General features: G+C 57.7%; 1 protein-coding gene across 1 annotated transcript in view; it reads right to left on the bottom strand.

Annotated features, from left to right (window-relative positions):
- ACSF3 (acyl-CoA synthetase family member 3) overlaps positions 1-13052 on the bottom strand; it is a 63893-nt gene extending 50841 nt beyond the window's left edge. The window contains exons 1-3 of the mRNA XM_025371055.1: positions 12959-13052; positions 5334-6038; positions 3805-3960 (exon numbers count right to left, since the gene is read on the bottom strand). Coding sequence (XP_025226840.1) covers positions 3805-3960; positions 5334-5999 — 822 coding nt within the window. The 5' untranslated portion in view covers positions 6000-6038; positions 12959-13052. The remainder of the gene's footprint in view (positions 1-3804; positions 3961-5333; positions 6039-12958) is intronic.
- Between the last annotated feature and the right edge of the window lie 11698 nt (positions 13053-24750).

The raw sequence follows: 24750 nt of genomic DNA, 5'->3' as shown, positions 1-24750 counted from the left end.
CAAAAAAAAAAACAAACAAAAAAAACAAAAAAAAAAAACAGTGCAGGTCTGAGGCTTTCCCATGTCCATTAAAGGTCTGAGGTTTTCCTGTGTCCACTGAAGGTCTGAGGCTTTCCCGTGTCCATTAATGAGCCAGTCTGCAGTGTCCGGAATATGACAGCAGATCCCCAGGCAGAGACCCCAGGGCAGACACTCTCAGAGCAGAGATCCCTGGGCAGACGCCCTTGTGACACAGACCCCAGGGCAGGGACTCCCATGGCTGATGCCCCTGGGCAGAGACGCCACAGCAGCAGCTCCCAAGCTGTGTGTGGGCACCAGAAAGAGCCAGGTGGTGTCATTCACACAGTGCTGGAGAAGAAGCAAGCTGAGAAAGTCCAGATCCTTGACAGCTGGTCTGTGCCAGCACCTGCACCCACCTGCCTCTCACCCTGAGAGTAACACACTCTTTACTGGGGAGGACAGAACCAACCTGCCCTCCAGGAGGACGGAACCAACCTGCCCTTGGCTCCCTGGGAGATGCTCTGCCTCTGCCCCTGCAGCTGCATCTCACCCTGGCACGGTCCACGACAAAGGCCGTTGCTGCCTCTGCCCAAGTGACCATGGCAGACCAGCCACCGTCAGCGCCTGGGCAGCCCCCAACAGAGGTTCAGGGCCAGGCTGCCAAGGAGCAGGGGCTGAGGTGGGGCAGGTTGAGGAGGCCCAGTCACAGGCACAGAAACCGACACCCTCGACAGAGCTGACAGCCAAAGGAAAGGAGGGGCTCAAGGTGGAGAGGAGGGAACAGCCCCAGAGGAGCCCCCAGAGACACAGCAAAGGCACCGAAGGGCCCTACACACCAGGCGCTGCACCACCCACACAGCACACACACGGGGAGCTCACTGCAACAAAACCACCTTTGTGTTCACCAAGGACAGCTGTGTCCATTTAGGGCGTGCCCCAGAGACAGCCACAGGGAGGGTCGGGCCACTAAGCCAGATCCCTACCAGGGGAGCCAGGACAGGTCTGGAGCAGAGCGCCAGGCAGATGCCTCCAGGATGGACCACACAGATGAGGCAACCTCAGTGTCTGCCATCTTAACCAGAGTACTGTGTCGCAGCTGTGGTCAGTGCTGAGATGTCCATGAAAAATAAGGGCTGAAGCCAACAAGAATGTGGAGTGTGTCAGGGAGATGGAGCCCTGCGGAGGCTCTTCAGGAGGTGACCCTGGTGACGGGGCCCTCGGGAGGCTCTGTGGCTACAGGCGCCCTGGCAAGCAGTGGAGGGAGCTCACGGCTAATGACGCAAGTGTGTTGGCAGCCACCTCTCGTTGGCACGGCAGTAACTGCTAGATTTTAAAGAGGTCGTTCTCTAAAGCCCAGCGTTATCATCTGTGAAGAAACTGGCTCACTTGCTCTTAGAAAGCTGTTCTACATACTGGCTTCTCTTTCGAGACCTTCCCTCCAGTGGAGGCTGGAGAAGAGCCCCTTCTCTTTTTGAAGTTTGTGCTCACTGTGAGCCAGGCTCCAGACCAGGCCAGACCCTCCTACACGCCCCTCGGGCTTATGTAGCCAGGACCCCTTATTTTCCGCGGATGAGACTAAAGTTCAGAGAGGTGGAGGGCCAGATGAGAGGCCTTCTCTCCACCTCCAGCCACTGTGTGGGGTCGGATGCCCCACAGTGAAGAGGATGGGCCTCAGCGGCGGCGGCGGCAGCAGCAGCAGCAGCAGCAAGGAGGTGGGCAAGGCCTCCCAGCTGCCTCAGAAGCAACGGGGAGGTGGGCGGGGCCTCCCAGCTGTCTCAGAAGCAATGGGGAGGTGGGCGGGGCCTCTCAGCTGCAGCAGAAGCAGCAGAAGGGAGGTGGGCAGGGCCTCTGAGCTGTCTCAGAAGCAATGGGGAGGTGGGCGGGGCCTCTCAGCCGCAGCAGAAGCAGCAGAAGGGAGGTGGGCGGGGCCTCTGAGCTGCAGCAGAAGGGAGGTGGGCGGGGCCTCTCAGCTGCAGCAGAAGCAGCAGAGGGGAGGTGGGCGGGGCCTCTCAGCTGCAGCAGAAGCAGCAGAGGGGAGGTGGGTGGGGCCGACCGCTCACAGGGCCCCCTTCCTGGAGAAATTCACACCGGACTAGGGTTTGAGTCCTGAGCTCCGGGTCAGAGGCCTCAGAGTTCCACACAGCCTTCAAGGGGGCCGGAAAGACTTCAGACAGGAAGAGTCTTGGCAAGAGCAGTGAGTGTGGGACCAGCCACTGGTGGCTGCTGTGCTCTGGGCTTTAGGACTGTGCCTCTGCTGGCCGGGACGTCTGCCCTGCAGGACAGCCCTGCACAGACCAGGAGCCCAACCCCAGGCATCTGGCCTCAGAGATGGGCTCTTCTGTGCTGAGAACGATCATGATACGACCCAAATCCTAAGGGCTTTTCCCTACATTCACTTTTTAAACTTTTTTTCCTGTGAATAAAAGGCGTATTCATTATATGGGCAGAGGTTGGAAAACATCCGTGGCCTCACCGGAGGGCTCCGCTTCACTACACCTGTGACATAAGCACACCTCGTCCTTCCTGTGGGCTCAAGGCCTGCCCCTCATGCCCTCTGCAGCCTGGTGAGTGGCTCTCGCCTGCAGTCAGCTGGAATGCACACAGGGCCACAGCAACTCCTAAAAGCCACCACCATCCCCAACTGACAGGCGAGGCCCGATGCTGCACACAGGGCCCCACCTCGAGCCCAGGTCCTTTCCCTCCAAAGCAGCATCCTCACCTGCCCTGGAAACAGCTCTGCACAGGCAAGGCTGCGCCGGCAGCTCGGCGACGACTGCTTCCACCCCAGCGCTGTGTGTGGCCAGTGCCACGTCCTCCCCTCCCTGCCTGCTCCAAGGGAGACACTACAGAGGAAGCGACGCAGAGGGTGGAAACAGAGACTCTGCAGCAGCCCTCCAGCTGGGCCAATACTCCAAAGTAACCCTCCCAGCCAGCAGCTCTCCAGCCGGGCCAGTACTCTGGAGTAACCAAGAGCTGCCACAGTGGCCACATCGTAGCTCAAGGGGCCACGCCCTGCACCCTGCGTGAGGTGAATGTGTCACCTCACGCAGTGGTGGGAACTGCAGGTGGGTGAAGCGAAGGACCTCAGGATGGGAGATTATCTTGGAATATCCACATAGGCTGTACAAAGAGAAGCCGAAGGAGCCCTGACTATGGAGGGAAGGAGGCCATGTGCCTACAGAAGCAGAGCCGGACGTGAAGCAGCTGGAGCCAAGGGCACAGGCGGCCTCTAGAAGCTGGAAGACGCAGGAACGGACTTTGTCCTGGAGCCTCCTGTCGGAGCAGCCCCACCATACCCAGCGTCAGCTCCGCAAGACTCGTCTCAGAATCCTGGCCTCCAAGCATGTCAGAACAAACTCGCAGTATTTTAAACCAAGTGTGTGAGCGTCCGCTGCAGCCCCAGGAGCCCATCCACAGTCTCACTATTCACGATTTCAGTGGCGTACGGCCCACTGCGGTCTCGCAACAGACGAGCACGGTACCAGAAGGTATCCTGGAGAGAGGAGAGCACTTTCCCATAACTTTATCACAGTACGTGCTTATAACTGTTCTGTTACTATTAATCTCTTACTGTGCCTGACTGACCGATTCAGCATTATCATAGGTACGTATGTATAGCAAAAAGCACTGTAAGTACAGGGTTCCATGCTACCCAGGGTCTCGGCATTGGCGTGTCCCCTGTGGATGGGGCGACTGCACACCAGGGAAAGGCACCTGGTCTGAGGGTGTGGCCAGAGCCCTGACCCCGACCAGGGAAAGGCAGCTGGTCTGAGGGTGCGGCCAGGAGCCCTGACCCTGACTCACCTGCTGGGCGCTGAATTCAGGCATCATCACACAGGTGGCTCCCACCCAGAGAGGACAGAGCAGCGCATTGACCACACCGTGGACGTGGTGCAGTGGAAGCACGTGGAGGATCACGTCATCTTTGGTCCATGCCCACTTGCGGACCAGCCCGGTCACCTGCAGGGGACAAGAGCACAGCTGAGAGCAGGAGCGAGACTGTGGTCCGCAGCAGCATACACAGACCTGGGGCTCAGGGACAGGAGCTCTGGGCCTCTCAGCTGAGGCAGGGGAAGAAGGCTGGCTCTTTGTTGCTCCCCTCTAGCAGCCTCTCAAGATGATGACGAAACCACAGCAGATCTGCTGGGTCACTCACTTACCCTGGGGACAGAGGACAGCACCACACACAGCCAGGGGCTTTAGGGAATTTAGACAGTGGGGGAGTGGCTCTGCAGACACCAGGCAGACAGAGCTGTGACTCAGCATTGCCATCCCCAGCTCCGTCCCTGCCCAAGCCTGGACTCAGGGATCCAGCGCCATTCAGGCTGGAATCGACTCCTAGCCCAACCACTGGCTCAGCCAACAGCACTGCCCTTGCAGAGCTCTGCCGATTTGTGAATTATTGTTACCTGCTCAGCCAGGACAGAACCCAGGGCCAGGCTCCTGAGCGCATCCTCAGCTCTTACTGAGAAGCAGCGTGAGGCACGGCCCACTGAATCCACCGTCCAGTCTCACGGAGGACACTGCCTGCTGCCTGCACAGGCTCCAGGGACAAGCACGTGTGAGTGCCACTCCCCTCAGCAAGGACAGAGGAGCCCGTCCCTCCCGACAGGCGCGCTGCTTCCAGGAGTGACGGCGCAGGCCACGCAGGGCCTAGCCTGCAGCGTGTTCATGGTGCCTCCATCAACCCACGACTCTGTGGGGTCCACTTCCTGCCTTCCCCTTCGTGGCTTTCGGCTTTCATTTTTACTTTATTGCTTCAACTGCATAGGAGACTTTATGACACTATACAAATGACAAGTAAGTGGAGAGTTCTGTGAAGATGTGACTGAGGTCACACACAGGACACAAAAATAACGAGTAAGATGCAGGTGTACGTGGGGTCCCGACCAGGCATCCTAACATGTGGCTGGCCTCGGAAAAGCCCCTCAGCATCACAGGCAGTGAGTGGCCCCTTCTGACCTCACGCCACGTGGTCCTGGCGGGGTCACTCGGCGGCCCCTCAATCCCTCTACATCTGAAGGCTTCGCCCCTGCCTGAGCCGTCCTGCGTGGCCAGTGGCTACACCCTGCAGGCCTGCGTCCGTGTATCTCACACGGGCTTGCAGGACGGTGACAACCGTGAACGACTCCACAGAGAAGCAAATGAACAGATGTGCTTCTGGCCCGGAGCCCACCCGGAGTGCCGCGCCGTGACCGGTGCCATCGCGGCGAGGGGCCCGGAGCCCACCCGGAGTGCCGCGCCGTGACCGGTGCCATCGCGGCGAGGGGCCCGGAGCCCACCCGGAGTGCCGCGCCGTGACCGGTGCCATCGCGGCGAGGGGCGGCACTCACCACAGCCCTGATGTTTCGGTGCGTGCTCAGCACGCCCTTGGGCCTCCCTGTGGTCCCACTGGTGTAGATGATCATGGCGCCCTGGTCCCTCCACCCCTGCTCTGGGACGGGGACCTCTGCTGGTTCCTCTACTGCTCCAGTGTAGACGGCTGGCGTGAGCGGCAGCAGCGGGACCCCCAGCTTCCTGACCACTGGGCTCAGGAGCTCCAGGTACTCCTGGCCGGCGAGGACCACAGAGCTCTGGGAGTCGCAGATGACATACTCCAGCTGGGCGGCGGGGTGCTTCCTGTAGAGGGGGACGGCCACACCGCCGCTCATCCACGAGGCCCACTGGGCCACCACGTAGGAGGCGTCATTAGCGCACAGGAAGGAGACCCTCTCCCCCTGGAGGTCCCCGCCGACACACCCGCGGAGTCTGCAGATCTCCTGGGACAGGCGAAGGCTGCGGGAATAAAGCTCCCTGTACGTGTGGTGGCCATGCTGGTCAACCAGGGCGGTTCTGTCCCCAAAGGCCAGGGCGTGGGTGAACACGGGGGCGCTCCCGTCCGAGCGGGCCACTGGGGCTGTGTGCAGAAGGCCACTTCCTCTGTGTCTCACAGGAGCCAGCCGGCAGGAGGCCGAGGCACAGCCCAGGCGCCGGAAGGTGAGCATCACATGGGGCAGCATCGCACGGTCAGGCGTTCCCGGGAGCCTCCTGGGGCCAACCTGGAGAAAGGCAAGGCGCAGCACGTGAGTGCCCAACCGTCCCATCCGAACGTAGCCACGACAGGATCTAAAACACCTCCCAGTACCCAGCCAGGTACGCCTGCTGCACCTTCAGTCAGGAGGCAGCACATCAGACAGGTCGCGTCCAGCCTTCCTCGCCCACGCCACTGGAACATTCCATACGCGCCCAGCATCTCAGCTTTCTATTTCACTTCACTAGTTTAAGGATTCCCAAATCACACAAGATTCTGAACAATGAAATAAACTAGGTAAGTTTATTTCAAGGAGAAGCATATAAAATTCAATACACTTAAGGTACATCTGAATAATGGGTTTTAGAATCTTGAGCCTGGAAAACCACCCATGAGAGGAGGAAGTGTGGAGAAGAGCTCAGTACGGCCCCTGCTCACAACAGGCATGGCCTGGAGACCTCGCCCCCGGGGCAGACACTGTCCCTGCTCACAACAGGCATGGCCTGGAGACTCCACCCCTGGGGCAGACACGGCCCCGCTCACAACAGGCATGGCCTGGAGACCTCGCCCCTGGGGCAGACATGGCCTCTGCTCACAACAGGCATGGCCTGGAGACCCCGCCCCTGGGGCAGACACGGCCCCCCGCTCACAACAGGCATGGCCTGGAGACCTCGACCCTGGGGCAGACACTGTTCCCGCTCACAACAGGCATGGCCTGGAGACCCCGCCCCCGGGGCAGACATGGTGCTGCCTCTCTCAGACCCTTCCCACACAGGTGCACAGTGGAAATGTGGTGAGGTACCAAGGTTTTTTTTTTTTTTTTTTTTTTTTGAGACAGGGTCTTGCTGTGTTGCCCAGGCTGGTGTAGTGATGCAATCATGGCTCACTGTAGTCTCGACTTCCTGGGCTCAAGCCATCCTCCACCCTCAGCCTCCCGAGTAGCTGGGCCCACAGGCATGTGATACCACACCCAGCTTTTTTTTTTTTTTTTTTTTTTTTGGTAGAGACAAGGTCTCACTGTGTTGCCCAGCCTGGTCCAAAGTCCTGGGGTTATGGTAGGTGTAAACCATGCTTTTTTCCTTCTTTTCTTTTCTTTCTCTCTCTCACCATTTTTTCTTCCTCTCTTTCCTATCTGAGATGGAGTCTCACTCTATCTCTCTATCTATCTATCTACCTACCTACCTACCTACCTACCTACCTACCTACCTATGATGCAGTCTTGGTCTGTCACCCAGGCTGGAGTGCAATGGCATGATCTGGGCTCACTGCAACCTCTGTCTCCTGGGTTCAAGTGATTCTCCTGCCTCAGCCTCCTGAATAGCTGGGATTATAGGTGCGTGCCACCATGCCTGGTTAATTTTTGTATTGTTAGTAGAAATGAGGGGTTCACCGTGTTGACCAGACTGGTCTCCAACTCCCAACCTCCGGTGATCCACTCACCTCGGCCTCCCAAAGCGTTGAAATTACAGGCGTGAGCCACTGCGCCCAGCCAAGCCAAGCTTTAAACCAGGCAATTCACAGGGCTAGAGAATGTGTTTTAGGTTGAACTATAATTCTCCCCTTTCCCCCAAAAAACTTTACTAAATGACTAATAAATCAGCAGGAAGCGAGGGCTCGCTGGGAGGAGCTGTGCGGGCCCGCTGTCTGCTGGAATTCTTCATTCAGAGAAAGGAGAACGAGAACAAGCCAGGGCACAACGCTCCTGACGCGTGAGGGCTGGTCCAACTCTGCAACATGCATTGTGCAGCCAGAGGACACTGCCCACGGGACACCGCCCCAGGACGCGGACACAGGCCAGGGCAGAGCCCCCGCATTCCAGAGCGAGGAGAAGGGGTGGCACTTTCCACGAGGCTCCTGCATCCCTGGCCTTTTATAATCGAAGCTTCGCTCGACTCACGAGGGCACAGGACAATCTGCTTTCTCAGACTCTTTATGACCAGCAGAACTGACCATGTTTCCTTCCCAGCGCTGATGCGGCCTGCTGGGGTGAACAACAGTCACTCGCTCTGGTTTCAAGCCCCCAGCTTCATAGCTCCTTCAGGTACTGTGCTGTCCCTACCTCAGCCTCTGAAGTAAGAATAGGCTGGTCTGCCTCCCTTCCTGGGGGAAGCACCCACTGGGCACTCAGGGGCCTCTGACAGCGTCCCAGGCCTGTGGCCCACGCGTAGTCAAGTTGTCCATGTGGTTCTCAGGGACTCTGAACGAGTATTATTTTGACAATGATGCTACCATCTAACACACACCTATTAGATTAGGTTTCATCTCAGCATTTTGCCTCAACCACACTCTGTTCAGTAAACAAACAAGGCAACCACTTGTTCACACACAGAAAAGCAAAGGAGGCCAAGTTCAAAGTCACCCAGCTCCCGAGCCAGAGAGAGAGGTGAGGGCAAGCTCGCAGTTCACAAGAGCAGCAGGCACAGCTGCTTCAGCAGGTGGAGGGGCACGACGAGGCGAAGGCCTGCACATGCTCATCCTCCTGGGGCGGGCACCAGGACTGGCGCTGTAACCCGGAAGGCCGGCGAGGACACCTGCCAACGGGCATCTGTGCTGAGGACCCAGGCTGTGTGTCTAACGCTTCTCACAGGCACAACACTCAACACTCAACGGGGGAAGGGAAGCATGTTCGTTTCCAAGCTAAAGACAACGTCACAAAATAAAACCAAGGGGCAGCAGTGACCCCACAACCCTGTCGCGTCTCCTCCCGCACACCACGTCCCCTCTGCGGGATCTGCGCCCACGTTCGGCAGGCTCGCTCTCTCCAGCACAGCTCTTTTGTTAACTAGCGAGGGGAAAGCTACCGTGTCACTGCCTGCGGTTTGTACTAAACAGTTTGACTCTCTGCTCTTAGTCTGAAACCGTATACAACACTTCATCGTCACCTAACAAAACAAATCTCATGACAGTGAAAACTGTCAGAACCAAAGTATGTTTTGTGCTTGAGACCCTCAACTACTGCCCTTGGTTTCTGCTTGTTTGACTTGGGTGTCTGCCTCCTCTGCTAGCCTGGGGCTCTTAATGAAGCCCCTGTCCCAGCCAGCAGAGGGATCTCCTGCCTCTGGCCCAGGCCAGAGGAAAACGAGCCATGCAGGGCAGCACGGCTCCGTGGGCTGCCTGGACATCCTGTGTGAGTCTTCTCTGAATTCTACCAAACGGTCAGCCCTGTAGGCCACATCATCTGACGTGAGGCACCCATGTTCTGCCCTCCACATCTGTTCAGAGGCAGGGCCATGGCTGGTCCGCCCACACACCCGCACTCTGCTACCATAGAGAAACCCAGAGAATGTCAAGGAAACAACTGGGCTTGACCAGACACAAGACACAAGATCAACACGTGGGCTGTGCCAGCTTCAGAAAGCAGCAAACCAGGGCGGCCCCACCACGCTTCCTTCCTCACTTCCAACCAATCCTGCACTGCTTTACAGGTGTGAGGGCACGGAAACAAGGAGAATCCACACACAGAAAACCGACCAGGCACTGGGTGTTCTGGGTCAAGCCCCGAGGCCAGACTTCCGCTGCTGAGAGCCACAGGGAGTGTCTGGGGTGCGTGGTGCAGGGGACGGTGCTTTCTGGGGTGCCAAGGAGTGGAGCACTAGGGCGGCCGGCGATACTCACGAGTGGATATAGAAGGTGCCTGTCATTGTCTGTAGCTGTTTCTCAATATGACAGAAGCACATGAAAGGGGGATGACAGCTTTTTCCTCTGACTAAAGCTGCTGCTCAGAAAAGGTTTCTGCAGACCACAAAGAACCGAGTTCCGACAAAGCGAGTTCATGCTTGTGCTGTGCACACGCTAACCACATGCTGAGCACACACAGCGCACACTACCAGAGCACAGCCCCCACTTCGGCATTTTTACAAATTCCTGGGTCACCCTGCAGCGTGAAGCCATGCAAGAGTAAGAGTGGATTCCCCACAAAACCCAGAGGTCAGCAGAGCTGGCGATGCAGATGTGCACAGCTGGGCTGGGCAAACTCAAAGTGCTGGCTGAGAAGAAACTGCTGTTCTCCTGGGCAGAATCCAGAGCCCTGCCTGTGGCTGGGCACTGCCACCAACCCTGGGAGGTGACAGACGTGACTGGCCCCATGTGAGACGGTCCCAGCTCCCACAGAGCCCATGTGCTATGAGGAGAGGCCACGGGCAGGAGGGACAGAGGAGGGCCTGGTGGGGAAGCTTCCTACGGAGGCTGAGAAGGGCCTGGCCCAGCCAGTGTCTGCCGGGGGAAGGGGAGAGTCCTGGCACCTACGGCCGCGTTCACTCGGGGTGTCTAGGGCACAGATGCCGGGAAGTGACATTGCTGGGTCATCTTTAATTTTGAGAAATACTGACAAAGTCCCCTCCAACGAGGTGCTGATTTATTCTCCCACCAAGCATGTGGAAAACGGAACCAGCCCCATCAAACCAGCGTTTAAGTCCCTCAGGCTTGACACCAACAAGCACCCAATCATCAATTCTTTTCAGCACAGAGGTCAAATCCTCACAGTCATCGATCAGAGCCCTGCCTTGAACAAGCAGACAGAGTCTACTCAGGGCAGATGGCCATGAGCGGTGTTCCTGCACACCTCCCGGTCCAGAGGCACCCCAGCTCCCTCAGAGAGAACCCCACCTTTCAACCACCGGGACCCCTTCTACCGTGGGGCTCCCCATCACCACCAGGACCGCAGTGTTGGAGGGACACTGCCCACCAAACGAAGGGAGCTCAGCCAGCGGTCTCCACCCTCATCAGCCAGCTTCACACCCCTGCTAGGTGGCACCCTGATAACCCGAGGTCAGCGGTGTCACCACGTGGCTGGGAAAGGATTCTAGTCAGAAGCTGAGAAAGGTGCATGAGCCAGGACAGCCTCCTTGGTGAAGGCGTGCTGGAACCACTGAGCCACTGAACACAGCTGCTCTCCAGCCCTCACGGAGGGAGGCAGGCCCTCTCGGTGTTCTAGCCATCAGGTTCTGAGATCAGACCACTCAGGCACTGGGGCTTTTCGGGAACACACATGCAGCGCCAGCGGGAGGCATCGCTTCCATCTTCACCAGAGTGCTGGTTAACAGCAGAGTTTAGAGTTGCCACACGCTTCGACTTGAATGGCCATTCTCTTTGTCCTCATTTCCTCACTGGCCTAGCCCTTCACTTCCCACCACTAAGATGGGACAGTAACAAGATCTGCCTCACAGGCTCCACGTGAGAATGTACGAATGGTCCGGCACAGGCCAGGCAGAAGACAAATGGCAGCGCCATGCTCAGCAGGGTGCTCCCCATGGAGCCTCACAACAAAAATTACTAGATCAGAACGACACTGGCATTCAAATGAAGGGGCTGGTTTCAACATGAATAAAGTGGCACCTGACCTGTTCACCACCACACCTGGCCCCCCACCCCAGACCTTGTGTTTGAAGTGGATGCCAGCACTTCCTCCTGTGGCTGCCCCGATGACGGTGTGGGGCAGAGGAGGGTGTGGGGCAGGGGAGGGCTGTGCTTGGCCTGCAGGGCAGGATGCGTTTCAGCATCACGCCTGTGGTTTGGGGGGTTGTTTTCAAAATTACATTTTTAAGTAGCAGACATTCACATTGCATTCATGAACAGGACATTCAAATCAAAAAAACCAAAAGGGAAAAATACACTTGAAACTCATATCGATTTTAGGAAGAAAAATATTATTTTAAAAATGCCATCTGGAAAGGTGACACAACAATCCCAAGCCCACAGTTTAATCCACCATTTGTGTCTGCCTTGAGAGAACGGTTCAGAGCCAAAGGAGCGAGAGCAAGGGAAGCCTCATCTTATGTCCCCAAACACCTGCGGAAAGAACACTGGCCTGAGCCAGGCTTCACGCCACGAAGCTCCCAGGGTCCAGCGGTAGTAACACCTGTGCTCCTGGGCCCACCATGTGAACCCCCTCCTCAACAAGGTCTCAGCCCTGGGCCCTATCACGAATGTCTGTCCTCGCAGGCTGGGAAAGCAACAACAATTCGTGTTCCCATCTCTAAACGCGTTCCCTTTCTGGCAAATTCCTAATCATTCTTCCAAGCCCAGTTCAAATATCACCTCTTCTTTTTTAGTTTTATTATTTATTGAGACGGTGTCTTGCTCTGCCGCCCACGCTGGAGTGCAATGGTACTGTCGTGGGTCACTGCAGCCTCCGATTCCTGGGCTCGAGCGATCCTCCTGCCTCAGCCTCCCGAGTAGCTGGAACTGCAGGTGTACCCCACCACACCCGGCTAATTTTTACATTTTTTGTAGAGACAGGGTTCTCACCATGTTGCCCAAGCTGGTCTTGAACTCCCGGCCAGAAGTGATCCTCCTGACTTTGCTGCCCAGAGGGCTGGGATTACAGCCATAAGCCACTGCACCTGGCCTGCCTGCTGGAATTTAGACTTAGGACGGCAACATTAACTCCTGACCGCACCGGCCTCAGCCCTGTAAACCTTCCCTCTCTCCAGGGAATGGGCTGCCTGCAGGGCCTTCCAAATACTTCACGGCCGCACGTCGCCATCGTTTGCTCACGGATCTACCTGCCCTCAGGAGCCAGGCCGGCTATGAAGCTGTGCCCCACGCGCCCAGCAAGGTGCACGCAGCAAACAACTCAAACGGGGAGTACTTGAAGGGTGACTTCTGAGGCCCAATGAGAAATGGAAGTGAATGTATTCCAGACACAACCGAACACGATACTCTGAGGATGCCTGAACACGGACCCCGCCGGCTCGACCGTCTCACCGGGCCCGGCGTCAGCACGCCTTCTCTCCCCCGTCCCCGCGCGGGGGGCCCCGCTCCCCACCGGACAGGAGAGGCTCGGCGGCCCGGGAAGGCCGACGCCCGGCCCCAGGCGGCTCGCGGGGGAGCGGCCGCGCCACGGGCCACGGCTCAAGCCCAGGTGCGGGCGCTGGAACCCGCGCCCCCGAGAGCTCTGCGCCCGGCCGACCCCGCCGCGGTCCCGTGGGCCCCGCCGCCCGCACCTACAAGACGGCCGCGGTCGCGGGGCAAGATCTGCCTCGCGCCAGCTCTTCCTCGTCCTCCGCCGCGCGCGCGCCGGAGTCGCGCCGGGTCCTCCCGGGTCGTGAGTCGGGCCGGAACCGCTTCCGGCGCCCAACAGCGTCCCCGGCGCGGCGCGTCCGTCGCCCAAGCGCGTCCCCCCGGCGCGGCCCCGTGGCGGCGGGTTCCGGGCGCGCGCGTTCCCCTCTCCCGCCTGTCCCGTTGTGGCCGGGTCGGGGCCGCGGGCTTTTCGTGAACCGTGGCCGAGGCAGGCGCCGTGGTCTCCGCCAGCCCCAGGCTGCCCCGATCAGAACGCCGCGCGGGACCGCTCCGAACGCGGATTGCTGGGCCTCGCCCCGTCCTCCCAAAAGGGGGTCCCTGGGCTCTGGGGCTGGGGGTCTGCGCGCCGAGCTCCTGCCTTATTTATTAATTATTATTATTATTATTATTATTATTATTATTATTATTATTATTTTGAGATGGAGTCTCGCTCTGTCACCCAAGGCTGGAGTGCAGTGGTGCGATCTCGGCTCACCGCAACCTCCGCCTCCCGGGTTCAAGTGATTCTCCTGCCTCAACCTCCCGAGTCGCTGGGATTACAGGCGCCCGCCATCATGCCTGCCTAATTTTTGTATTTCTTGGGTGATTTTAAACGGACCGCATTTGAGAATCTCTCCTCGAAGGGACTTGGGAACCAGGACACGGATATGAAGCTAGACTGTTGGAGGGCAGTGGCGGGAAACATTTAAAGCCAGACGCAAAGTCCAGTTGGCTGAAATGTGAGGGTTTTTTCCCCCTAAAATAAATACAAATAGCACAAAGACATGTACTGGCAAACAGTAGTACAAATTATCTGCAGAACCGTCCGGGTGTGGTGGCTCACGCCTGTAATTCCAGCACTTTGGAAGGCCGAGGCGGGCAGATCACGAGGTCAGGAGTTCAAGACCAGCCTGACCAACATGGTGAAACTCCGTCTCTCCTAAAACTACAAAAATTAGCTGGGCTTGGTGGCGGGCGCCTGTAATCCCAGTTACTTGGGAGGCTGAGGCAGGAGAATCTCTTGAGCCTGGGAGGAGGTGGAGATTGCAGTGAGCTGAGATTGCACCACTGCACTCCAGCCTGGGCCACAGAGTGAGACTGTCTCAAAAAAATAAATAAATAAAAATAAAAAATTATCTGCAGAACCTTGCACACTGTTTTTCTGTAAGTATATTATTTTCTCTGTCCATCTTCCTCTCTGGTGATGAGTGTTGGGGCAGCAGCTGTGTCCTTGGAAAGCTCAGGAAAGGGCATTTCAGAAGCCCGAGGGTGGTTTTCCTGGGAGGAAGGAGCTGGATCTGGGGGAAGTTTGTAATACAGAGTGTGGGAGAACAAACGCAAACTTCTAGTGCCTCTGGTTGCCACCTTGCTAGGTATCACACAGAAAAAGCAAGTCCAATCCTCTGCCACTGGGACGGACTTGATCTGGTGTCAGAATTCTGTCTGCTTCCAGGACTCAGCAGGCTGAATGGTGTTTCCAAAGAGGGCAGTAGGAAGAGTAAGGAGGGCGTCTAACATCGGGATTCAGCCCCAGGCTGTGTGTGCGCAAATTTCTGTCCCTGGGAAGTTGCAGAGCTCAGGCCGGGTCGCCCACCTGGGGACAGGACTTGGGTCAGGGTGACAGCTCCCGTGGTCCTTGGCCGTGGCTCTGTGAGGGTGGCAGTGGGGGAGGGTGCAGTCTCTGAGAAATGGCCCAGTCATCCTATGAGCGGGGTCCCAGCCGTGCCTCGGCTCTGGTCAGCATCATAGTGGCAGGTGGGAAGCAGGAGCAGTCAGGAATTAGCAGACATTGGAGGACAGCTGCTAGCCAGAGAGATGGGGCTGAAAACCCGCAGAACAACTGCGGGCAGCCAGGCTGTGCGGAGCGAAGAGATCCCCAAACCACCCCCTGTTAATACCCTCAGAGAAACAAGAGAAGCGACAGCCCCCGTGAGTCCAGAGCGAGATGCCTCGAGAAAGAGCGTTCCGGTAACATAAAGGGGGGACCGGGGGGGCAAGATGTCCCGAAAAAGAACGTTCCAGTAACAAAAAGGGAGGCGGGGGGCGAGATACCCTGAGAAAGAACATTCCTCCAGAGGCACGGTGGCTCAAGCCTGTAACCCCAGCACTGTGGGAGGCCGAGGCAGGCGGATCACGAGGTCAGGAGATCGAGACCATCCTGGCTGACACAGTGAAACCCTGTCTCTACTGAAAGTACCAAAAATTAGCCGGGTGAGGTGGCAGGTGCCTGTAGTCCCAGCTATATGGGAGGCTGAGCCAGGAGAATGGCATGAACCTGGGAGGCGGAGCTTGTAGTGAGCCGAGATAGCGCCACTGTACTCCAGCCTGGGCGACAGAGCAAGACTCCGTCTCAAAAAAGAAAAGAAGGGTCAGTGGCAGAGATAGCAAAGGGCCAGCAGGAGGGCAGAGGGCACCCTCTGGAGGAGACCAGGCTCTGCACATCAGGCCACTCAAAGTCATGGGTAGGGAGCACACCTTCCAGTGCCCAGGGGCTTGCTGTGAAAGTAAGTGGGGTCCAACTGAAGCCCCCTAACTCCAGGAGCTCACGCCAAGGCCCCCATCCACTGGCCATGTCCACACCTCACCATGTGGCCCCTCTGACCACATCTGTGCCTCGCCCGTGTGCTCCTCTGACCACGTCTGTGCCCCATGGGACCAGAAAACAGCTGCTGATCCCCCAAAGCCCAGAGAAGTTCCTTGTGGCTTCATTTTCCCTCGTCCCTAGGAGGCTGGATCCCGGCCAGTGCTCCATGGGCAGGAGGCTGCCCTCCCACCTGCTCCTCCACAGTCCTCATTTTGGACAATTGCATTTTTAAAACTTTAAATTATTACAAGTAATATACTCACTGTAAAGAAGACAGATGGAAAAACCCAGATAAACATAAACAGTCAAGCCCCCAAACCACCCAGAACGCTGGCCTCGCCCCAGTCGTGCTCCCTGACACGTGTGTGCATGTCCGTGAGCATGGCGTGTATTTGTGCAGGTCACAATGTTCGTGTGCATCTTTGTACTCCCTTCCACCCCTGCTTCTTCCTTTACTGCCTAAGGCCCATGTCACGGGGATGGGAATTTTGGCATTTGACCTGGAAGCATTTGCCCCACCTGGGCTTGGAAAGAGTTCTGGGCAGGCCCTTAAAGTTTGCAGGAGCCTCCAGAGGACCTAAACATAGCTTAGATGCTGAGTCCATTGCACACACACCCAGAGTCATACACACAAGCCCTGGGCCATTGGCCCTGAGGCCGACCTCCCTCCCAGAAGGTGATGTCACCAAAGCTGACTGCTGGGGCCACGCGTTGGACATGGGCACGATGGCGGCAGGCCCAGGTGGAAGGAACGCCAGGCACGGGCACGTAGTGACCTCAGCCCTGGACACGACACGCTTTCCCCACAAGGAAGAGACACACAGGCCTCACTGGGCGAAGCTGTCCAAGTGCCAAACACGTGTGCCGGCAGCTGACGCTGGCTTGGCACAGGCCCGGCTCCCAGGGTCTGGCTTCTACATGTGGAGCGGTGTGCACAGCTGCCAGCTCTGCACAGCGGCTGCGAGGGGAGGCCTGGCTGCCGCCTTCTGGGACCTGTGGTGGGGACGCTTTTCCTGGAGCCTGGAAACCTTTCCAGATCCTCCCTCCTCCTGCCACACTCCTCCTCCTCAGGCCTCCCTCCTCCCTCTGCCTTCTCCAGCAGCCCTGAGCCCCGCAGGGTCCTCTCATCACTCAGCGCCAGGCCCGAGGCACCACCTGCACCATCAGAGCAGTGGCCTGTCCCCACGGTTTGTGCCAAATCAGGGCAGACCCAGCGTTGTCTGTGGGTGTGTGGGCCGAGGTCCTGTTGGCCGCATAGTTTGCGGGTCTCCAAGCCTCTGTTTTGGCCCCAGAGAGTGAGCCAGCTGGTGCCACCAGCAGGAGGGACCCAGAGATTCTGAGAAACCCAGAGGCTGGACGCCCGTGTCTGAGCTGCAACAGCTCCCACGGGAGAGAACCCTGGGACATCGTGAGGCCCCACGTGAGCCAGGGAAGGCCTGGCCTTGAACAGCAGAAAACACAGACGCCCCCGGCTAATGGAGTTCCTGCGAAGTCGCGCTGTATTCCAGCAGATGGGCCCGCTGGCCTGAGGAAGTCACACACACGTCCCTCTGCGCTTGGCCCTGTTGGGTTTATGCACCGCCTCCCAGACGTCCTGTAGCTGGCACAGATCTCCCACGCGGTCATTGCCTGTATCTCCCACACGGGCATTGCCGGGCTCCGCAGGAGGGTGGAGGAGGGGCGCTGGGGAGCACCTGGCCTATCTGGCTGCAGTGGTGGCATTTTAGGAGCCAGAGTCCAGGGCCCGGATGGGACAGATTTAGGGTTTTGGGGGAGCAAGGTGGTGAGGATGAAGATGAAAATAGGGTGAAAATGGGGGGTGGGGTGGGCCCACAAGCGGGCAGGCCTTGAAACCATCTCACCACAGAACATTCTCGGGGTGCCCCGGCCACGGGTCCAGGAGGAGCCACCCCCAGGGGAGGCTGGGTTTCCACAGGTCCTAGGTTCCCGGGGCTGGGAGCCCAGACGACAGGACTGAGCCACTGAGGGGGACAGAATCCATTTGGTGGAGTGACGTGAAGCCCTGGAAATAAAACCAGGTGGCTTTTAAAAAATAACATAAAATAACATAAAAATAACATATAAATGACACTAGGGAGGAGAAAAACCATACAGCCATCTCTTATACAAGGGGGTCACGTTCCCAGACCCCTGGGGATGCCTGAACCCCACAGGTCCTATGTGTTTTTGATGTGACAACAGAGGCAGCTCTTGGGGGACTCACGGGTGCAGAGCGTCCACTGTGTGAATCTACTGGACAAACGGAGGATCCCGTCCCCGGTGGACAGGGCGGGGGCGTCAGAGTTCGTCAAGCCGTGTACAATTTAAAACTTATGAATTGTTTAGTTTTAGAATTTTCCATTTAGTATTTTTGGAGCTCTGTTGACCATGGATAACTGAAACTGCAGAAAAAGGGAAACCCTGGGCCCAGCACAGTGGCTCACGCCTATCATCCCAGCACTGTGGAAGGCCGAGGCAGGTGGATCACCTGAGGTCAGGAGTTCAAAACCAGCCTGGCCAACGTGGAGAAACGCCATCTCTACTAAAAGTAAAAAAAAATTAGCTGGGCATGGTGGTGTACGCCTGTGATCCCAGCTGCTTGGGAGGCTGAGGCAGGAGAATGACTTGAACCCAGGAGGCCGAGACTGCACCATTACACTCCAACCTGGGCAACAGAGCAAGACTCCATCTCAAAAAAAAAAAAAAAAAAAAGGAAACCCTGGCTAAGCAGGGATGTCTGCATTTTCCTGTTTCTTTTTCAGACCTTCATGTCCTTGGAGATGCCGTTGGAGCTTCCTGGCAGCGTTGACCAAGTTGCCCCTCCCTTCCTGACAACCTTGGCCTCAGCGCTCACCTTCTGGGCTCACCCTGCTGAAGGCTCACCTTCTGGGCTCACCCTGCTGCGGGGTAGCCAGAAGAGCCCCAGGGGCAGGTGCCAGCCTTTAGGAGGGGTTGTGCCTTTTCTGTTCCAGAATCAGGGGAGGGTCCTTCCTACCAAGCGTGCCAGTCTTCTTTTCATCCAGGGCTCCTGGGATCTCTGAAAATGCTGGAGATTTCAGTGAAGGCCCAGAGGGGGCTCGATCCGACCTGAGGCGAGCCCTGGAGTTTGCCGGGGGCAGTTTATAGAGGCCCCCCAAAAAATGGAGTTTGCTGGGTGTAGCTTATAGAGGCCCCCCGACAATGAGTGTAGCTTATAGAACTCCCACTCCCACAGTGGTCTTGCCAATGGCTGCACCCTCTTTCAATTTCCAGATGAGGGTCCAAGAGGTGCTGTGGTCACAGTGATGAAGGTGGGGCCTGGGATTGCAGCCCAGCAACCACCTGGGCCCAGCCCTGCCATGCGTCCTCAAGGCAGGAGCTGGGCTGGCTGCACGGGGGCCACCTACAGAGTCATTTCTGGCTGCCTTGCCTGGGGTCCGGGGCCTGACTCCGTGAATGAGTGGTGCGGATGGAGGCTCCAGGACGTCCTGTGGGATGTGCAGACACACCGGGGGCGCCCATCTCAACGTCACTGAGTCCTGGGGCCTCTCTCCTCCTGGAGAACCCCAGGGAAGCCAAGTGATGCCACACAAGGGCGATGTTGAATTTTGTTATTTTTAAACGTAGTTTATTGGCAAGCATGGACGTTATTGGTGACAAGTGACTTGGGGATAGTAGGTGGGAGCCCCTGTGGGCTCCATCCTCTGTTTCTGCTGTTCCTTGGCCGACAGGAGGCTGGGCTCCCTGTGGGGCCTCCCGGGTTTCCTGGGTCTTCCTCTCCGGGCCACCAAACCCCAGACAAGTCACTCTGGGCTCCTCAATTACCAACTGGAGCTTTGCTCTGGGGACTGAGTTGGCTGACAGCTTGTCGGGACCTTGGAGACCTGGGCCATGGGTGTCCCTCCAGGGGCTGGGCTGGGAGTGGAGGCTCCTCAGGACGTCTCCCCTGCTCACAGGTAGCACAAGCAGAGGCCCCAGGGCCATGGTCCACACCTGTGCTTGTGTGAGTGTGCACATGTCCACACAATCAAATGCTCACACACAGATGTGTGCAAACACTCACACACGGATATAGCCAGACACCCATATTCCACACGTGCACACACTCACACATCCACATATGACACCACATGCCCACACACAGACCTGCATGAGCACACACAGACACAGTGGACAGACACGTGTGCGCACAGCCACATGCCCACACACACATATACACACGCACACATTCGCAGGCACAGTGAACACACACCATATACACTTGTATGCCTGTGTTCACACACCTGTGTACACACGAGTACACATGCTCACAATGGGCAAAGCCACACACTAACATATGCGGACACTCACATGCACTCACGCATCTGCTGACAGCCACACTTGCCACATGTACACACATGTATACACACGCTCATATAGACACACCAACATACATTCACAGATGTGCTCACAGTGCACACACTCACATGCATGCACATACACAAGGTATGCACACACACATATACACCCTCACACAGTCACACATGTGCACACATGAACACACACCCTCGCACTCGCGTGCATGAACTCAGCTCTCACCGTGAGCCCGTGCAGCTGGCAGCACAAAAGGTAAAATTAATCGGCAGCCGGGAGGACGGCTGTAGTCACGTGGCCGTCAGCCGCAGACATTGCATTTCGATCAAGGGTGCAGAGTTGTTGCGAGGTGCCCAGGCTGGAGGCCTGTCTTTTGCTCATCTGGGCCCAGCACAACAATGAGCCTAGCAAGAGCGTCAGTGCAAGGGCAGTGCTCTCACTGGTCTCCTTGGTCTTCTGGCTGCAGCCACACTGGGCCAGACCTTCTTTGTTCAGCAGGCACTGGTCACGCCTTCTCGACGCAGACGTGAGGTGCGTTTATGCACTCAGTGACCTGGGCTGGACACAGCGAGGGCAGGTGCCCAGTAGCAGGGATGAGGCTTCTTGGACTGGCCGTGACACCCTCCCCTGCAGCTCCGGCTGCCTGCCTGGGAGGAGGGGCTGGCCTGGGTCTGTGAGGGCCACTCAGCAGCACTGCAGGTACCTGGGGCTCAGAAAATGCAGAGGCATCCCCCGCCCTGCCCAGGCATGGGATTGGCTGAGGCATCCTGCCTTCAGCCTGGTCCACACATGACAGGTCCACACATGACAGGTTCACATGTGACAGGTCCACACTTGACTGGGGCATGCATGACGGGTCCACACATGACAGGCCCACACGTGACAGGTCCACAGTGACAGGTTCACATGTGACAGGTTCATGTGACAGGTCCACACATGACTGGTGCATGCTTGAGTTGTTCATTACATGGCACATCCATGACATGACTGGGCCGCGTCAGTTCCAGCTCCCTGCAGAATTTCGCTGACTGTGCTGACTTCCAAGGCCGTGGCCCCTGCTCCCTGCGACGTGGCTGCAGTGCGGATTCCTGCACACACATCACTCAGGAAAGGCAGCAACAGGGTGCTGTGAGCATACAGGGTCTGTCTTGGGAAGAAAAATGTAGGTTTTCTGGGAGGGAAATTGGCGGGTGTAGTTGTTTCCCGCATGCGCCATGACCAAGTGCCACACATGGGCGTGGAAATGGTGCCGCCGTTCTCCACAGCAGCAACTCTCACACCCGCTGGCATCCTGCAACTCGATTCAGTCCCGTCACCACCCGTGTGAAAGTTCTCAGCGTGTCACACCCTCACTAAACAGGAGCTGGAGGCCATGAAGGAGGGGCCCGCACGTGCGGGGTGTGCCCGTGAGAAGAACCACGCGAGAGGCTGGGTACGGCGGCTCACGCCTGTTATCCCGGCACTTTGGGAGGCTGAGGCAAGAAGATTGCTTGAGCCCAGGAGTTCGAGACCAGCCTGGGTTGGTCCCAGTCGAGACCCCGTCCCTATAAAAAAATTTAAAAATTAGCTGGGCGTGGTGGTGCCCACCTGTAGTACCAGGTACTCAGAAGGCTGAGGTGGGAGGATTGCTTAAGCCCAGGAGACAGAGGCTGTAGTGAGCTGAGATTGTGCCACTGCACTGAAGCCAGGGCGACAGAGTGAGACTCTGTCTCAAAAAAGAAAATGGAACTATGCAAGAGATTCCTCCGGGCCACAGCACTTCAGATAAGTGTCCTGCATAGGCCGGGCGTGGTGGCTCAAGCCTGTAATCCCAGCACTTTGGGAGGCCGAGGTGGGCGGATCACAAGGTCAGGAGATCGAGACCATCCTGGCTAACACGGTGAAACCCCGTCTCTACTAAAAATACAAAAAAACTGGCCGGGCGCGGTGGTGGGTGCCTGTGGTCCCAGCTACTCGGGAGGCTGAGGCAGGAGAATGGTGTGAACCCGGGAGGCGGAGCTTGCAGTGAGCCGAGATCCCGCCACTGCCACTACACTCCAGCCCGGGCGACAGAGCGAGATTCCGTCTCAAAAAAAAAAAAAAAAAAAAAGTGTCCTGCACAAAGGCAGCTGCCTGACATCTTGACAGCCAGGGGAGGCCACTCCTGATGCCCCTGGCCCTGCAGGACCCGGCTCTGCTGTGCCTCTGAGCCAGCCTGTGCCAGCATTGTTCTGCACCTCACCTCCTGCTGCAGGAACCCCTGAGGCCGGAAGGACACCTGTCGAAAGCCACTATGGGCAGACCTGGCGTGGGGTGGAGGCTGCGGTGAGGGCCACGACTTCAGCTGACTGGCGGCGCCACACAGAGCCTTGGGCTCTGTGCTTCACTCACTTTTCTTACTCGTCCTCCCAGCAGTCCTGCGAGCTCAGAAGCCTCAGGGCCTCCACTTCCAGGAGAGGAAATGAAGATCTGGTGCCAGGTCGCCCGGCCCAGGCTCCTGGCGTGACAGACGTCGATTATCGTCTATGATAGTGACGGGGACCAACTCTTACCCACCAGCACCCACCCCTGGGCCAAGCACCTGGTCACTTGCAGGTGCAGCTCTCCTGGGTGCCCGGTGACATGGTGGGGAAACAGATTCAGGGAGATTCATGGCCTCGTGGGGGGCCCCAGCAGATGGTCAGGTGGCTGGTGGGTGGAGGGGAGCTGGGCCTGGCCCGGGACTGGGCCACCTGCCATTGGTGCGGGGACAGGGGCCGCTCCTCCCTCTCCCTGGCTCCCCATGAAACCAGGCCCTGGGAACACCTCTGATCCTTGTGTTTTTATTTAAACGCTCCCTAGAGCATATTTGTCTCGAGTACGAGGGGCATCTGGATTCAATCAAAACGACAGCTGGGTGTCTCGCCCCGGCCATTCCAGAGTGGGCGTGGAGCCAGCCAGTCTGTGTGCAGCACGGCCGTCCTTGTGTCCCCTCCCCAGGTACTGCTGGGCCCTCGGTGCCTCGGTGTCCCTTCCTACACGGCTCCCCAATGTCCCCGAGGAGCCAGCCAGCCCCCAGCACCTCCCGCCTTTGCAGACCACAGAGTATGAGGGAAGAAGCGCTCGTGCCTGAAGTCCTGGCCGTGCGCTCCTGCAGCACTCTCGTGCTTATCACCACATGGCACATATTTCTCCTCCCACCTGTACCCTGGTGCTGGGAACGTGTCTGAAGGCACATTCCCACCTGCACACACACTCCTGCCAGCGAGTCTCCTGAAAGTCAGGAGGCCAGGAGAGGCCGTGGGGGTGCCCTGTGCCTGGTATTAGACAGTAGCAGCTGGTGGCACGATGATTAGGCTTGGCCCATGGAGAGTCATCTTGTTCTTCCCCATGACAAGCACCTGCTGGAAGGCGACTTCCTCTTGGTTTGTTTAGGGAACAGGGACAAGAGTCCAGCTGAGAGGAGCCAAGCTCACGTGGTCACCTGCAGTGTTTCCTTTCCTCTTCCTCCTTTAAAAACTATTTCAGGCCGGGCGCGGGGGCTCACGCCTGTAATCCCAGCACTTTGGGAGGCCGAGGCAGGTGGATCACGAGGTCAGGAGATCGAGACCATCCTGGCTAACATGGTGAAACCCTGTCTCTACTAAAGATACAAAAAAAAAAATTAGGCCGGGCGCGGTGGCTCAAGCCTGTAATCCCAGCACTTTGGGAGGCCGAGACGGGCGGATCACGAGGTCAGGAGATCGAGACCATCCTGGCTAACACGGTGAAACCCCGTCTCTACTAAAAAATACAAAAAACTAGCCGGGCGATGTGGCCGGCGCCTGTAGTCCCAGCTACTCGGGAGGCTGAGGCAGGAGAATGGCGTGAACCCAGGAGGCGGAGTTTGCAGCGAGCTGAGATTACGCCACTGCACTCCAGCCTGGGCGACAGAGTGAGACTCCGTTTCAAAAAAAAAAACAAAAAAAACCCGGAACTGAGGTCTTATTCTGAGCCAGCACTGGGTTTAGGGATTTACACAACATAATCCCATTCAACTCCACAAGCCCATAAAGAGGGGCCCTGACTTCCCTGCTTTACAGCTGAGGAAAGTGGAATGGGCAGGTCAGGGTATGGGGACCCCAGCTGGGAGCACTTTCCCCCGCTGGCCTCGGAGGCGGGGAGAGAGCGGAGCCAGGAACCATGCAGCAGAGCTCAGGACACCCGTGGAGTCCAGAGTTGGGAAAGGAACCGGGAGGGAGTGGCAGAGGTGTGGAGGGGAGACAGGTATTGAGGCCTGGATTCCACCACTTGCTCTGTGATCTCCAGGAAGGCCCCTGGCCTTGCTGAAGCTGAGTTTACTCATCTGTAAGATGGGATTAATGCTGGCACCAACCGAATAGGGTGGGAGGATCAAATGAGAAGGTCGGGAGATGCAAGCCCTACACAGCCAACGCTGTGTCTGTCTTTCCTCTGTTTCTCTCGGATGCTGGGTTCGCCAACAGGAGAAGAGAAGCTGGGGAGAGCAGCTGGACCCAGTGCTCACCCGGCTCACCTGACCTCCAGGAGCATTTCCCGGAGGACCCAGTGCTCGCCTGGCTCACCTGACTTCCAGGAGCATTTCCTGGAGGACAACAGGTGACCTGATTCCTGTCCCATTTGCCCATTTGTGGGGACAACTAAGCAATGTGGTGGTGGCTGTGCCCAGAGTGAGCGCTGGCCTGGAAGCCTGCAGCCCCGAGGCTGGTTCCCGATGGTTCTGCCTTCCCCAGAGCAGCCGTTCCTACCAGGCCAGTTCCCCTGCGGAAGCTCCCAGTGGACACCCGAAGCCTCTGCCATACCCCTCAGTCACAGCCCCCGAGACCAGGTAGGTTTGCCTCTGAGCTGG

This window comes from Theropithecus gelada, chromosome 20, assembly GCF_003255815.1.
Source record: "Theropithecus gelada isolate Dixy chromosome 20, Tgel_1.0, whole genome shotgun sequence".
Taxonomy (NCBI): domain Eukaryota; kingdom Metazoa; phylum Chordata; class Mammalia; order Primates; family Cercopithecidae; genus Theropithecus; species Theropithecus gelada.
Note: the sequence above shows the minus strand (reverse complement) of the source record. Positions and strands in the feature narration are given on the sequence as shown.